This window comes from Camponotus floridanus, unplaced genomic scaffold, assembly GCF_003227725.1.
Source record: "Camponotus floridanus strain SB8 unplaced genomic scaffold, Cflo_v7.5 scaffold283, whole genome shotgun sequence".
Classification (NCBI taxonomy): Eukaryota; Metazoa; Arthropoda; class Insecta; order Hymenoptera; family Formicidae; genus Camponotus; species Camponotus floridanus.
Genome location: NW_020229418.1, coordinates 95,702 through 112,162, shown reverse-complemented (window position 1 = coordinate 112,162; position 16,461 = coordinate 95,702). Strand labels below are relative to the sequence as shown.

The window sequence follows — 16,461 nt, the reverse complement described above, 5'->3', positions numbered from 1 at the left end:
CGTTATTCTCGCTTCACTTCAGTGTCTGTAATCAAATATATATTTTGTGTAAACTTTATTTCTCTAATTGTGTGGTGTTAGAAATAAAAAATTTATAAAAGGAACAAAAAATATACGTGTCGTGGCTCGTCTTTGTTGCAAGAAGTTGTGGTGTCTTCATTGTCGTCATATATCGTCGCGCCTGTCTCCACGGCTAAGTCATTCGCGAACATTTTCTGGTCCTTCGAGCCGGATTCGCCATCCGCATCCGCAGTTCGTGAGTGACGTTCTCGTGACATTTAGTGCGCGAACCTGTGCAAAAAGAAACAGTTACGATGAGTGCCGATTTGAAGGCGTTGTTGGAAGCGCAAAACGACTTCCACGGGCGAATGTCCCGCTCCGTGGACAATCTGCGCAAGATGGGCGTCTCGAGCATCACGGCCGAAGCAGTCCAGGCTCGCCTCCGCATCCTCGACACGCTGTGGACCAAATTTGAGGCTCATCATGACCTCATCAGGACAACTCTGAAAGATAAATATCTCGAGAGTGAGTACGCTAAGGCAGACTTTATCGATATCGCGGAATCAACTTACGTGTCTCAGCGAAGCATACTTGTCGAATACGCGAACAGTCTCAAAGACGAGGCGTCGATCACGCCCAAGACCGAGCGCCAAGAGCAGACGCTCAAAACTTCGTTGCCGCGGATCAAGCTCCAGTCGTTCTCTGGGGCATACGGAGATTGGCCCGCGTTTCGCGACATCTTTCAGTCCATCGTCGGCAGCAATGCGTCCATCTCCGACGTGGAAAAGCTGCACTATCTCCGCACGAGCTTGCAGGGTCCTGCGGAAAAGCTAATTAGATCGTTGCCAATCGTCGGGGGCAATTACGAGCGAGCCTGGTCCATCCTCAGCTCACATTATGAGAACAAGCGGGAACTCATTCGCGCCAACTTCGCCGCTTTCAACGCCGTGGCAAGAATGAAAGCCGCGACTGCCGACGAGCTTAGCCGCGTTTATAATGCAGCCACCACTGCCATTAATGCTCAGGAGAGCATTGCCAGGCCAATAGACACGCACGGAATGGACCTCTTTAACTACTTACTTATCGAGCGATTCGATGCGCAAACCCGGATGCAATGGGAGTCCTCCATCCGCGACTCCGTCGACCCGCCAAGTAACGACGTGCTTATGGACTTCATCGCGAAGCAAATCCTGACACTGAACGCCGTGCAGCCAGCCACCGTCGCGAAATCCGGAGAAGCTTCCCGGTCCGCGAAGTCACACTTCGTGAAGCGCGCTTCGGACTCCTCAGTTTGCGCCGTCTGCAAAGAGAAACATTCCGTTATGCAGTGCGCGACGTTTAAGGCCAAGACCGCGACCGAACGGAAAACCCTGGTGGAGGCGCACAAGCTCTGCTTCAACTGCCTCGGGAACTGCCACTTCCTAGCGAAATGCCAATCGACGAAAACGTGCTTCACATGTAAGGCACGACACTACACTATGCTGCACGACGCGTACTCGCAAGCCGACGGAGCAGCTTCGTTGTCCGCCACGCACTTCGCGTCGGACCGCAAGGCGATCCTTCTCGCCACCGCTCGGGTCACCATCAAGGACCATCTGGGGAGACCGCACGACGTTCGAGCGCTTATTGACCAAGGGTCCGAGGTCTCTCTGGTCACGGAGGCTCTGGCCCAGCGGTTGCGTCTGCCGCAGGACCGCTCCTCGATGAAGATAGCCGGGATCGGAGGAGCAACCGGAGCAACTCGCGGACGGCTGTCAATGACGCTGTCTTCCCCAATCACTGGAGCAGCATTCCCGGTGCAGGCGTACGTTCTCCCGCGTCTCTCGACGTACCAGGGGCCCGTCGTGCGATCCGGCATCACCTGGCCTCACCTACGCGGCCTCCCGCTAGCCGATCCACAATACCTAGACCGAGATCCGATCGAGATATTGCTCGGCGCGGACGCTTACTCCGCCATCCTCCAGGATGGGCTCCGCAAAGGACGTAAGGACGAGCCAATAGCGCAAAGGACCTCACTCGGATGGATCTTGTCGGGCGGTCATCGAGCCACGACACAAGCCGGCCACACCGCCCATCAATGTACGGTCGATCACGAGCTGAACGATCTCGTGAAGCTCTTCTGGGAGCAGGAAAAGGAACCTGTCGCTCCCGTCGCGCTCACTCCTGAGGAGAAAAGATGCGAAGACATCTTCGCCCGCGAGCACTCACGCACTAACGCCGGGCGGTACATGGTGAGGCTTCCCTTCGCCGGAACTGCACCCTCTCTGCCAGAAACCCGCCGGCCGGCCGAGCGTTTGCTCCACGCCATGGAGCGCCGCTGCGAGAAGGACGCTCGATTCGGCAACCTCTACCGCAGCTTCATGAAGGACTTCGAGGACCTGCAACACATGGAAGCTGTAACTTCATCATCACAACGAGAAGATACCGCACGGTGCTACTTACCGCATCACGGAGTGTTGCGAGAGACGAGCACCACTACGAAGCTCAGGGTTGTATTCAACGGCTCTCAGCTCACAACCTTGGGCACCTCACTGAACGCCAGCCTACTGACGGGAGCCAACCTCTTGCCAGCTCTCGCGGACGTGCTGCTTCGTTGGCGCTGGCACCACTATGTCTTCGTGGCGGACATCGAGAAGATGTACCGCCAAATCCTCATCCACCAGGACGACCGCGATCATCAGCGGATACTGTGGCGGCACAGTGCCGCCGACGACATCCGCGAATACCGCCTACAAACGGTCACGTATGGCTTGGCGTGCGCGCCGTTCCTTGCCATACGGACCTTGCACCAGCTCGCCGATGACGAGGGTACACGTTTCCCGCGGGGAGCTGCCGCGCTGCGCCACGATACCTACGTGGACGACATCGTGACCGGCGCCGGCACCCTTTCGGAAGCCACTTTAGCCCAGCGAGAGCTCCGCGGCCTCTGCATGGCGGGCGGGTTTCCGCTTCGGAAGTGGGCGACGAACGACCTCCGCATCCTGGACGGCGTTCCGCACGAGCACCGGCTCACCCACTCACCTCACTCGTGGTTTCACGAAAGCCACACCACGCTAGGTCTTCACTGGCATCCGGCCGGTGACCACTTCACCTTTTCACAACAGGCGCGTCACTTCGATGAACTCACTAAACGACGCGTGCTGTCTGAGACCGCTCGAATGTTCGACCCGCTGGGCTGGCTCACTCTGGTCACGATGCGAGCAAAAATCTTAATCCAGTCCGCCTGGCTCCAGAAGTTAGACTGGGATGCTCCTCTTCCATCAACGGACGCACTTGCTTGGAAGAGCCTGCTCACTCAACTCCCACGCCTCAACGAGATAAGGGTATCTCGTTGGCTCGGCAGCGACGGTTCGCACTCACATGTTGACCTCCACGGATTCGCCGACGCATCGGAGCGAGGATACGCCGCCGTGGTGTACCTCCGCTCCTCCACTCAAAAGGGCACCACGATCCACTTGCTCAACGCGAAGGGCAAGGTCGCCCCCGTGAAGCCCGTGTCCTTGCCGCGACTCGAGTTGTGCGCTGCCGCCCTCTTAACGAACCTCGTTGCTCACACGCGCACTTTATTGAGTCTGTCCGCAGCCCCCGTCTTCCTCTGGTCAGATTCCAAGGTCACACTTCATTGGATTCACGGTCACGCCTCCCGCTGGAAGACCTACGTGGCCAACAGGGTGTCTCTGATCCAAGAGCAACTGCCCGAAGCCCGATGGCGACACGTGCCGGAAAGGGACAACCCGGCTGACTGCGCCTCCCGAGGCATCCTGCCTGACGACCTGGTCGATCATCTTCTCTGGTGGACCGGACCATCCTGGCTCCTAGAGGACGAGGCGAGGTGGCCAAGTGACGATGGCGCCCTGCTGGACGCTGACTTGCCGGAGCGTAGAGCCGTCGCCTCACTGGCGGCTGCCGTCAAGGACGTTTCTGAGTCGGCCTTCCTTCTCCGGTTCTCATCGCTGCACCGGCTCCTCAGAGTGACCGCCTGGTGTCTTCGATGGCGACGAAACGGCACCCGGAGACCTCGCGGCACCACTGATACCGCACGATCACTCGAAGCTTGCGAAATCGAAACCGCACTCACTCGCTGGATTCACACCACTCAGGCACTGCACTTCCACGATGAATTCGACGCACTACGCAAAGAACGTGCCTTGCCACCGCGGAGTCCGCTCACGAGTCTGAATCCGTTCATCGATGACAGCGGAGTGATGCGTGTCGGAGGACGACTGAAACACGCCATGCTGTCTCACGACGAGCGGCATCCCATTATAATTCCGCCGGAATCCAGGCTGACTCACCTGATGGTCGATTCCTGTCACCGGCGAACCCTGCACGGAGGAGTGCAGCTCACCCTCGGGTTGCTGCGCCAACGGGTCTGGATCCTGCGTGGTCGAGCGGTCGTTAAACGGGTCATCCACCGATGCGTCACCTGCACGCGATGGAAAGCCGCCGCTCCACAACCGATGATGGGCAATCTCCCCCGAGAGCGAGTGACTCCTGCACGCCCGTTCCTGCGCACCGGAGTCGACTACGCCGGCTTGATCTTCATCCGGACCAGCAAGGGGCGAGGCCACAAGGCGAGCAAGGGCTTCATGTCAGTCTTTGTCTGCCTCAGTACCAAGGCCGTTCACCTCGAGGCAGTCACTGACTACTCGGCAGAGGCATTCCTGGCCGCCTTCCGCCGCTTCGTCTCCCGGCGAGGCCTCTGCCATGAAATCTTCTCCGACTGCGGCACGAACTTCGTCGGGGCGGATCGAGAGCTACGAAAACTGTTTCGCGCTTCCTCCTCCGACGGCCGTCGGATAGCTCTCGCTACAACCTCCGACGGCGTGAGATGGAGATTCAACCCCCCGGCAGCTCCACACTTCGGCGGACTCTGGGAGGCAGCCGTAAAATCCACGAAGCACCATCTCCGCAGGGTCATCGGCGAGGCCACCCTCACCTACGAGGAGATGGCGACGCTCCTCGCTCAGGTGGAGGCGTGCCTGAATTCACGCCCGTTACAGCCGCTGACGGACGACCCCGACGACGTGACGGCACTCACACCCGGGCACTTCCTGATCGGAGCGCCCCTTCTGGCCGTCCCAGAACCGCCCTTCACCGCCGAGAAGGACACTGCACTCTCCCGGTGGCGACTTCTCCAGAAGATGCGCGACCACTTCTGGGAACGGTGGTCGCGCGAATACCTGGGCACCCTGGCCGCAAGACCGAAATGGACCAGGGATGAGACCGGCCCCAGCATCGGCGACTTGTGCCTACTCCGGTCCGAAATCACACCCCCGACCAGATGGCCGCTCGCCCGCATCACGGCACTGCACCCCGGAGACGATGGAATCACCCGCGTGGTCACCCTCCGCACGGCGACGTCGAAGTTCACTCGGCCACTCGCGAAAATCGTCCTCCTGCCGGGGGCCGACACCGCAGCACCAACAACTCCGGTTTCGTGAGCGAGAAAAATCATTTTTTTTTTTTTTCATTATTACTTACCTGTACCGCGAGAACGCCGATAATCATACCGCGCGTGACCACCGCTTAATCACATGTGACCGCACTATCATTCCTTCCTCTTTTTTCACCGTCGCTCATCACTTCACATCATTTAAGTTGTTCATCATTCATTGTCACTCGAGCGTCACTACATTCACGCAAACACCTTACACTCAGTTCATCACATTCACTGCATATTCTCACTTCATCACCGCACTACTCATTTTCTCAACGGATTCGCTCGAACTGCACAACACGTGCTCCTGCATGACGTCACACATTCCATTGATTGATCGCGATCCATGGCTCGCCACTAGAACAGTACGCGACACCTGCCCATAACCGCGCACACCAACAAATTTCGTCACGTACTGACGAGGCGGGCGGGATGTTCGAAATGCATATGCGGAAAAATTCGCGTACCAGTGAAATCCGCATTTTCTATTATAATCCCGAGAATTCGAATTTAACGGGCGGCGAGAAACTTCTCGAAAAATCGATTGTTGACAAAAAGCCAACCGTTCAAGTCATCTCTCCTTTTTTTGCGCCGCACAAAACCGCTCAGTGACAACAGTTGACAATAACATTGTCAACTGTCGCCGAAATCCGCGCAACGAACGGGCATGCGCGCCCGTACGTCACGATCAGCTGATCACCAATCAGCTGATCGGAAAAAGTTGTACGCATGACAAATGTTAACCGCCTATCTCCTGACCTCATCGGCGGCCAATTATGTGCGGCGCCATGAGGTCACCGCCAAATTTTAAAGTTAATTGGGCCACGTCGCAACGGGGCCCAAAATCCGCTCGGTATATAATGGGCCCAGCGCGAGGGCAAGCCGAAGTCTCGCACTTTTCGCACAACCGCTTTCTCAGTACAACCGCTTCGCTAAAAAACCGCTTATTGTATACGACCGCTTACTCACTCGGACTTTTCGTTATTCTCGCTTCACTTCAGTGTCTGTAATCAAATATATATTTTGTGTAAACTTTATTTCTCTAATTGTGTGGTGTTAGAAATAAAAAATTTATAAAAGGAACAAAAAATATACGTGTCGTGGCTCGTCTTTGTTGCAAGAAGTTGTGGTGTCTTCATTGTCGTCATATATCGTCGCGCCTGTCTCCACGGCTAAGTCATTCGCGAACACTAAAACTTCTCTCACTTTCGTTTTGCTTCCTACCGCGATCTCGCACATTTTTTGGTCCTTCGAGCCGGATTCTCTTCCGGGTGTGTCGTGCTTGTGCAGTGCGTGATCCGGTCTTCGCGTGTGCTTCCTCTGTGTTTCGGAGTTTACCGCTTGAAAGGGAAGCAAGTGACTATGAGTGTCGAGATAGTGAAATTAGCGGACGCTCAATTAAATCTTTTCGGAAAGATCGCTCGCACTGGCGAGAATCTCCGTAAAATTGGGACTGCAAAAATCACTCAAGGGGTCGTCGAGGCTTGCCTGCAGGGCCTGGAAAAAAAGTAGAGCAAGTTCGATCAACAGGACGATGAGCTCTTTCCTCACCGAGATGCGCTTCTAGACCATGAGTATTACAAGCAGGACTTACCTTTTCTGGCCGAGGAAGCCTACCTGCAGCAAAAGGGCGCTCTCCTGGAACTCCTCCAGGGATTTAACAAAAGGGAAGCGAAAGCAGCGGCGGGAGTCGACTCCTTGCCATCCCACCCTCCTCGCACTACGCTGCCGCGGATCCAGCTGCCGCATTTCTCAGGGAAGTACGAAGACAGCCTTCAGGGATCTCTTCAACTCCATTATTGAAAGGGATGCCTCTATAACGCAAGTAGAAAAATTGCATTATTTGAAAACCTGTTTGAAGGGCGAAGCCGAATTATTGATCCGCGATCTATCTACAACGTCCGAGAATTTTACTAGAGCCTGGGAAACGCTAAGCGCGTACTATGAAAATAAGAGACTCCTAGTGCGTGCCTACTTCTCGAATTTCTTCGCGCTTCAAAAGATAAAAAACGAATCGGCAGCGGAATTACGCAAGGTATTCCACGGAGTAAAGTCGGTAGTCAGCTCGCTCGAAAGCATAAATCGGCCGATCTCAAGCTGCGAAGATTTGTTCGTTTACCTCGCGGTCGAGTTGCTCGACACCCGCTCCCGTCGGGAGTGGGAAAACTCCATTAGTGACTCGGTAGAACCTCCTTCGTACAAGGTTCTCGAACAATTTCTCGAGCGACGGTTGCACACTCTCGAGTCGATGTCGCCGGTTAATAAGGCTGATCGTACGCCCTCAAAGTCAGAACCGAAGACGACGCGGAGCCATCACGCGCGAAAGCAGGAGGCGAAGCCGGAGGTACTACGCGGACGGTGTTCTCTATGTCAAAAAGACCATTTTGTCATGTTATGCGACTCCTACAAGAAGAAAACCGCATCCGATCGCAAGCAGCACATTGAGAACAATAACTTGTGCATCAACTGTCTCGGGCGCCACAAGGTGGAAGATTGCTGCTCGAAAAAAAACTGCACCGCGTGTGGAAATCGGCACCATACTTCCTTGCACGACGCGTTCCGGGAAAGCGATACCGCTACTAGCACGAACGTAGCCCTGCGAAAAACCGGAACTCTCTCCTCCGTTCTTCTGGCAACCGCGCGCGTTCGCGTAGCCGATCGATACGGTAATTGGCACCCCGCTCGTGCCCTACTCGACCAAGGCTCCGAATCGTCTATTATTTCTCATCGTCTTGTGGGAAAGTTAAATCTACCGCGCTCTCCGGTAAGGGTCGCCGTGTACGGAGTCGGCGGCCAGAAGACAAGCACATCGCGGAGTCGAGTCACGCTCACCATGGCTCCTCGGAGTGAGGGTCCTACGATCCAACTAACCGCTCTGGTTCTTCCGCGCCAACTCACTGCCTACTCCGGCGCAAGCACGCTCGGCTCCAGGACTTGGCCGCACCTCCAAGGAGTACTACTCGCCGATCCTGACTACAGTGCTGAGGATCCAGTAGATCTCATCCTAGGCGCCGACGTTTATGGCGAAATCCTCTTGCCTGGCCTACGGAAGGGTACTCGTCACGAACCTGTAGTTCAAAACACAAAATTAGGATGGATACTTTCCGGCGCAGCCGAAAGCGGACCTTCCCCCACAACAATGCGCTCTCACCAATGTCAAGTGGATGACGACCTCTCCGCGATGGTGCGACGCCTGTGGGAACAGGAGGAGCTTCCATCAGCTACATCTGCTCTCTCCAAGGCTGAGGTCGAGTGCGAGGACCACTACGTCCGCACTCACTTTCGGAAGCCCGACGGTCGGTATGTTGTTCGGCTGCCTCTAACAACATCAATGCCCAATCTCTCCGGAACTCATCGCATAGCTCTTCGCGCTCTGAAACGAATGGAAATTCGCTTCGTTAAGGATCCCGCCTTCTACTCTCTTTATCGAGAATTTATGCAGCAGTACATGGAGCTCGACCACATGCTGCCGGTACAAGCTCCAGCGGACGGCACGACAGTCTGCTATTTACCTCATCACGGGGTCCTGCGGGAATCTATCGTCACGACCAAGCTCCGCGTAGTCTTTAATGGCTCCGCGATCGTGACAACTGGCTCTTCTCTCAATCAACATCTTCACTGCGGACCCAACCTGCTGCCGACTTTAGCTGACGTGCTCCGTCCATCGCTACGGACGTTGAAAAGATGTACCGGCAGATCGAAGTCCATCATCAAGACAGAGATCTGCAAAGAATACTGTGGCGATCAAGCCCTGAGAAAAACATCCAGGAGTACCAATTAAAAACGGTAACTTACGGACTCTCCTGCGCACCATTTCTGGCGATCCGCACGCTGCACCAGCTTGCCCACGATGAGAAGTCGAGCTATCCGCTCGGAGCCACTGCCCTTTTCAAGGATATTTATATGGACGACGTCCTCACGGGCACGTCTATGATCAAAGAAGCCAAGGAACTTCTCCGACAGCTGACCGGAATCTGCAGGGCGGGCGGTTTACCGCTTAAAAAATGGTCCGCCAACGATGCCGCTCTACTCAGCGACGTACCCTGCGAGGATCGGCTGCTACGTGAACCTCGGTGGTGGCAACCCGGGGAAAGTCACTCGACTCTGGGCTTGCTTTGGCATCCTCACGAGGACTCCTTTGCCTTTTCAGCCGCGTTTACTCAGCCGGACGTCCTCTGAAAACGCACAGTCCTCTCCTTGACAGCCAGGTTGTTTGACCCGTTGGGATGGCTTTCCCCCGTGACGGTACGGGGGGAAAAATCTGGATCCAAGCCGCCTGGTTGCGAGGCGTCGAGTGGGATGACCCGTTACCCGAGGATGACGCCCATCAATGGAGAGGCTGGCAGTCGGAGCTCCCACACCTAGGAAACATCCGGATTCCTCGCTGGTTAAAGTCTGAGCCGACTGACAGTAATCCGGAAATTCATGGCTTTGCCGACGCCTCGGAGAAGGCTTTCGCCGCAGTAGTATACCTGCTAACACGAGACAAAGACAATCAAGTCCAGGTATCTCTTCTCTCAGCTAAAACTAAAGTCGCTCCTCTTAAGCAGGTTAGCTTACCTCGGTTGGAGTTGTGCGCCGCTACCTTGCTGACACGGCTCGTCGTGCACATCCGACTTGCTCTGGACGCCTTGGCCACTCCGACACATTTGTGGACCGACTCAACCGTCGTCTTAGGATGGATCCGAGACCACCCAGCATCCTGGAAGACCTACGTGGCTAACAGGGTCAGCGAGATTCAGACCACGTTACCCGACGTCGCATGGCATCACACTCCTGGAGTAGACAACCCAGCCGACTGTGCTTCCCGAGGCCTGTCTCCCTCGGAGCTGAAAGGCCATCCACTCTGGTGGAACGGCCCACGCTGGTTGCAAGGAGATCCGGAACAATGGCCGCTCGGCCCTCTCAGCACCCACGACGTCGACCTGCCTGAGCGGCGTCTCGGCGTACACCAAACTACTGCAGCCGATGATTCGATCGATGAACCGGAGCTTCTAACGCAATACTCCGAGCTACACCACCTATTGAGGATCACCGCCTGGTGCCGCCGTTGGTTACGCCTTAGGAAGACCAAGGGCATTGAGCCGGGAGGCAGTAGCAACCTCCCAGCGCCCGTACTGCTACCTTCCGAACTGGATGAGGCGTTGGCTGGCTGGATTCGGGTGGTCCAAGCGATCAACTTTAAGAAGGAGTTAAAGTTCGTGCACAAAGCCGCTCCACTTCCGAAAAAAAGCACGCTAGCCAAGCTAGGACCTTTTCTAGACAGCAAGGGTATTCTTCGCGTCGGCGGGCGGCTGAGCAATGCTGCGATGACACGCGAGGCGAAGCATCCGACCTTACTTCCAAGCGCCTCCCACCTAACGCAGCTGCTGATCAAGGCCACCCACCTGCGGACACTGCATGGAGGAGTGCAGCTTACCCTGGCCGCACTGCGCCAGGAGTACTGGGTGTTACGCGGGAGAGCTTTAGTGAAGAGCTTTATTCATCGCTGTCTGCCGTGCGTGCGATGGCGGGCGGCTACCCCTCAACCACCAATGGGTAACTTGCCTGCCGCCAGAGTCATACCCTCACGGCCGTTTCTGCACACTGGCGTCGACTACGCTGGACCTGTTTGGTTACGCACCTCCAAGAGCCGAGGTCATCGTGCATATAAGTCATTCCTCGTAATTTTTGTCTGTCTTAGCTGCCGCGCAGTCCACCTTGATGTCGCTTCTGACTACACCTCCAATGCCTTCTTGGCCGCTCTACGTCGGTTCATCAGTCGTCGCGGCCTATGTAAAGTCCTCTACAGTGACCGCGGGACTAACTTTGTAGGCGCCGATAACGAGCTCCGAGCGCTTTTTTTCGCCAGCAGCAAGGAAGGACGGCACATCCGCACTCACCTAGCAGATGAGAGAATCGAGTGGTGCTTCAATCCGCCAGCGGCTCCTCACTTCGGCGGTCTCTGGGAAGCAGCTGTAAAATCGGTGAAACATCACCTTCGCCGTGTGATCGGAGACGTCAAATTAACTTACGAGGAAATGGCCACACTTCTAGCGCAGATTGAATCCTGCCTAAACTCTCGCCCACTTCAAGCCATGTCGGACGACCCAGAAGACCTAGAGGCGCTGACCCCTGGCCATTTCCTCGTAGGCACTGCGCTCAACGCCATCCCGACTTTATCACTTACTGAAGAGCCTAAGTCACTACTCACCAGGTGGAAGCTGCTTGATCAAATGCGAGACAGCTTCTGGAATCGATGGTCGCAAGAATATCTCCACTCTCTAACACATCGACCGAAGTGGTTCAAGGCCGACGAGGAAGTCCGCATCGGCCGCCTTTGTCTGCTCCGTAGCGAAATATCACCTCCTAACAAATGGCCCCTGGCCAGAATCGAGAGCGTCTACCCTGGAGGAGACGGACACACGCGAGTCGTCCGCGTTCGCACTTCCGCCGGCAACTTTACGCGACCTGTAACCAAATTAGTGCTCCTCCCCGTCAGCTCCTGCGCCAGAGAAGACGGCGAGTCGTAAAAAAAAAAAAAAAATCGTAGATTAAATCGTTGATTAATCAGTCTTCTACCAAAACTAAGATTAGTAGACCTACCTTTGTCGATCCAGTACTATCGGGAAACTCTACCACGCTTCACCCACTTGCGCGCCACATGGTACCGTGCCTTCGTAGACAATAATTGGAAAGCGTCTTCGTCGTATCGGTTCCCATACGAGGCGGGCGGAATGTTCAAAATTGAACGAATCTGCCAAAAAGTGGGCAGAGCACTTCGTGATCGCAATTGTAATAACCGCGCTCAGAGCGGCGGCGACCGACGCGCGCGCGCAGCGCTTAAAAATCTCCGCGAATCCGAGCGCGACACTTTGCTTAAAATTAACGCCGTTTTTATCAAACGGTCGCCCGAAGAGAGTGACAAATATCAACAACGAATTTAACTTTGGAAAGGATAAATAAATAAACCAGACCAGAAAATTCGACGACTAGAATATTCGAGCAATTTCTAGCACTATGTTACTATATAAACCTCTTCGCACGACCGTCCTCGCTCACTAGAGTTTAGTATCTCGAAGCAAAAGTGCGCTACTCCTCGAAACAATTCTAAAAACCAAAAGTTCTCTCTGCCTTCTGGAGTCCGTTGCTCGCGGCCCGATCGTATTTCGTCGCTTTGCGAAATATAGTCGCGTCTTCTCCTCGCGTTCGTCACAATCGTAAGGTAATAGTTATACAATTTATAAATAGTGACTCTTTTTATTTTCTGTACCAAGACTTAGTAAGAATAAAATTGAAAAGCTAAAACTTCTCTCACTTTCGCTTTGCTTCCTACCGCGATTTCGCACAACAAATAATTATAAATCTTTATCAAATATAAAATCCATTTTCAGATATAAATTTAAAAATATAGAACATTTAATAATATATATCTATTGTTACGTCCAGGGGAATTCACGATTCTTTTCTTTCCCGTACCCGGTGCACACGTGCACGATTTCCAGAGCCGATAATAATAGCTATATTAAAGCAGGATTTTCAGTACATGCCCTAAAATAACAATCGGATATTAACGGGCTATAAAAGTAGCATCCGGCTAAATAAAGCGGCATTCAGTCAAACAAATTTGATATTTTCTTAAAACTCATAAAATCAAAAAAATAAAGGAAACTAATCATAAAACGCGAGTGATCGGATATCGGATGTTACGATTCTTTTCTTTCCCGTATCCGGTGCACACGTACACGATTTCTAGAGCCGATAATAATAGCTAGATTAAAGCGGGATGCTCAGTACATGTCCTAAAATAACAACCGGATGTTAACAGGCTATAAAAGTAGCATCCGGTTAAATAAAGCGGCATTCAATCAAACAATTCGATATTTTCTTAAAAACTCATAAAATCAAAAAATAAAGGAAACTAATCATAAAACGTGAGTGACCGAATATCGCAAGAGGGTAGTAACAGTCCCTTGTGCGATACTGAGAATCCTAAATCCCCCGTTTTGGAAGATGCTCTCCTATTCGCGAACAAATGTAATAAAATTCTGATTTGTTACATTTGTACTAAAATACTCATAAGTAGGGGCAGAGAGGAGGGCATGGAAATCTAACAAAGATTTCTATTCGTCAACCTCCCTTATTCCTCACGCTAAGAGAGGGTAATCCAAAACGATATATAAGCGCGAACTTCGAACAACACTGGTGAGAAAAATTCGTTCAGGGAGAAAAATTCGTTCAGTCAGAAAAATTCGTTCAGTCAATCAATTATTCATTCATTGACTCACGCGTTCATATACGCAAAAGTTTCGAGACATATCAACCTTCATATAGAGGCAGTGCGAATATTCGGTCGTTCCTATCAGCTACATATATACACATAACGAGTCAACTTATAACACCGCCTCGTCTTCGACACGAAAAGGGGACCCAGCAGCCATTACGACTATATTCTCCACTTGCAATCGCCTTTCGCAAATAGTAAGTCTTTTCTTTTATCTTCAAAGTTCCTCCCACTCCCTCCGTCTCACATACACACACAATCACGCTTAATGTACCCACAAACATACAAACAATCACACTTAATATTGTGCTAGAGTAATAACTAATTAAAATGTTGATGTAAATTTTATCCTTTTATAATGTACAATAAATTTAATTAATTTTATTTCTTTTAAATCCAACGTAATCAATTCCCCCCCTCATTACCCACGCTCCTGAATCGCACTTGGTCCCGTCCCGGGTAAAAAGGATTAAGTTCCTTTACCGAAAAGGGGACCGCCAAGCGGGCATTTGGACCAGAAGTAGTGTAAAATCGACTCTTGCGGTCGTTGACCTATCTTTGGCTCACCCGCAGGCTCGCTCGACCCGAGACACTTGCCCTTAAGGCACCTGTTCTCGGGATACAAGTGCCCTTCCTTCGGCCCATCCTTGCTCGGGCCTGGACGTAACACTATTATTGATAAAATGTATAGAAGTTAATTACGTATATACTATACTTATTTGATATATTCATCTCTTTTAGAGATAATCATGTTGTGGCCTCAAAAAATATTTTATTTGCATATTTAAATATTCACATTTTGTAGATAATGGTGTAGAAGTTGATGAACTTCAGATTCTATTAGAACCTGAATGGAAAGATGTATTAGATTCTCTCATTCCAGTCCTGCCCATAGAATGAAATTTGTCAAACATTTAAGAAAATTGATACAAGAAAAAAGTGAAGTATCAATAGAAATACATCATTGGTTAATGTAACTGATAATTACAAAAAGCAATATATATAAGCAATAATTTGAGGCACTAAAAAAATTTTTAAATTTTATATTTTAATTACTCATTGTAAATATATTGGATGATGACGCGATATAAAAGCATGAAACGAATTTTTTTTAAATTATGTCAAAATGAATTAGTTTTTACATAGCATGATATTTTTTTTTATTTAATAGTAAAATATAAGCAAATGTTTTTTAATAAAAATATATATTTTATTTACTTTACATGTCTAATATTTTCAGAAAATAAAGCTTGAAAATAAAATTTGATAAAGATTTATAATTGCTTATCAATGTACAAATTTAAAATAAAATTTTCAATAAGTTTTAATTTGGCTTATCAAATATGAATATGACATGCGAAAAAGTTAATTTATTTTGATGTGAAGTATAAAAGAAAAAAATTCATGTAATTAAAAATCTATAATTAAAAATCTTTTAATTTATCTGTTTTTAATTTTTCCTTTTTTTTCAGAATAGTAATAATGATGTTACAGTACGCAATAATGATATAAATGATATCACTATTTCTCTTTCACCTCAACCAGTAAGATATTTTGATACTTAACATTATTTTTAAAAAAATCTATGAAAAATTTCTATTTTTAAATATTTAATTTGTGCAGGATACTTCAGAAGAGAGAAAGAGAAAAGAGAGGTTTATCATTAGAAGAAACCTCAAAAAATATCTCTTCAAAAAAAAGGAATCGAGAGAGTAATAATCCTAATGTGACACGTGGCGAGGTAAGTTATCAATAATTTAATGCTATAGATAGTATTTTTGCCATGTTTTTTGTGAATATAAAAAAATTAGGTTCGTTTTCCAAGACTTGAATCTTTCTTTGCAGCAACTTCGACTTCTTTTAAATAAGTCAGCTACAGGTAGATGTACATTGCAACTGGCGAAGCAAGTTCCTTATTTAAAACTGGATAAAGATAGAATTAAATTAACAGAAATTATTATTGAGGATGAATTAAATAAATCTGAAAAGTAAGCCTATTTATCATTGATTTTAAATTAATCTTTCTATAGTTATTTTTCCTTAAATTGCTTCACGTTGTCTCATTTTTAGAATATTTGTATTCTTTTTCTATATTTCTTTATTTTCAGAATTTCAAATGCAGGTTTTATTGAACTTGTAGGAGCCATACAACATATATTTCCCGAAGAAGATAGTGTAAGAAAGTGTACATTAATTAGCAGGCTTTTATTATCAATAAGTATATAATAAATTGTACTTTTTGTGTAGATTTTATATTTACATTAATATTATTTTGGCAGGAGTTCTATTATATTCCATACAAATATTCTGTTGGGTACCGCCAATCGTCATCGCTAGATGTCGTTGGCGACATAGGCGGTCCGCGGAAAAGGTAGTTCGTACCGGGACATACGACAGATCACATGTATTATTGAGGATCTTAATAAATCAGTTACCTAATTACGTAAAGTCACGTTCGGGCTATTACAATCTCCTCTTCGCGAACGATCTCTAGAATCAAATCCTCAAGAACTGGCGCTGCGGTAGTGATTTTGAACTTGTATTACGTGAGATATTCGGGAGAATCACGAGGAACAATGGTCGACGTTACGAAGCAACTCGAAGCTCTCACAGCAGCCGTGAGTAATCTTCTTCAACTTCAATTCAATCAACAAGGAGAAGATCAAGGAAATCTATCCCAAACGCATTGAGAGATCTACAATCACTTGAGTGCTAGCCTCGAAAAATACCTATATGGCTCGGGCGATGATACAGAGCC

At 50.0% G+C, this 16,461-nt stretch overlaps 3 protein-coding genes across 3 annotated transcripts; all 3 read left to right on the top strand.

Moving 5' to 3' along the window:
- The first annotated feature begins 314 nt into the window (after nt 1-314).
- LOC112638302 lies at nt 315-5,444 on the top strand. The gene has a single exon (XM_025409795.1). The coding sequence runs from the start codon at nt 315-317 to the stop codon at nt 5,442-5,444; it is 5,130 nt and encodes a 1,709-aa protein (XP_025265580.1).
- Nucleotides 5,445-7,010: 1,566 nt separating this feature from the next.
- LOC105258642 lies at nt 7,011-9,221 on the top strand. The gene has a single exon (XM_011270011.2). It carries the CDS (start codon nt 7,011-7,013, stop codon nt 9,219-9,221), a length of 2,211 nt encoding a protein of 736 aa, XP_011268313.2.
- Nucleotides 9,222-9,666: 445 nt separating this feature from the next.
- LOC112638301 lies at nt 9,667-11,952 on the top strand. The gene has a single exon (XM_025409794.1). The coding sequence runs from the start codon at nt 9,667-9,669 to the stop codon at nt 11,950-11,952; it is 2,286 nt and encodes a 761-aa protein (XP_025265579.1).
- Nucleotides 11,953-16,461: the final 4,509 nt, after the last annotated feature.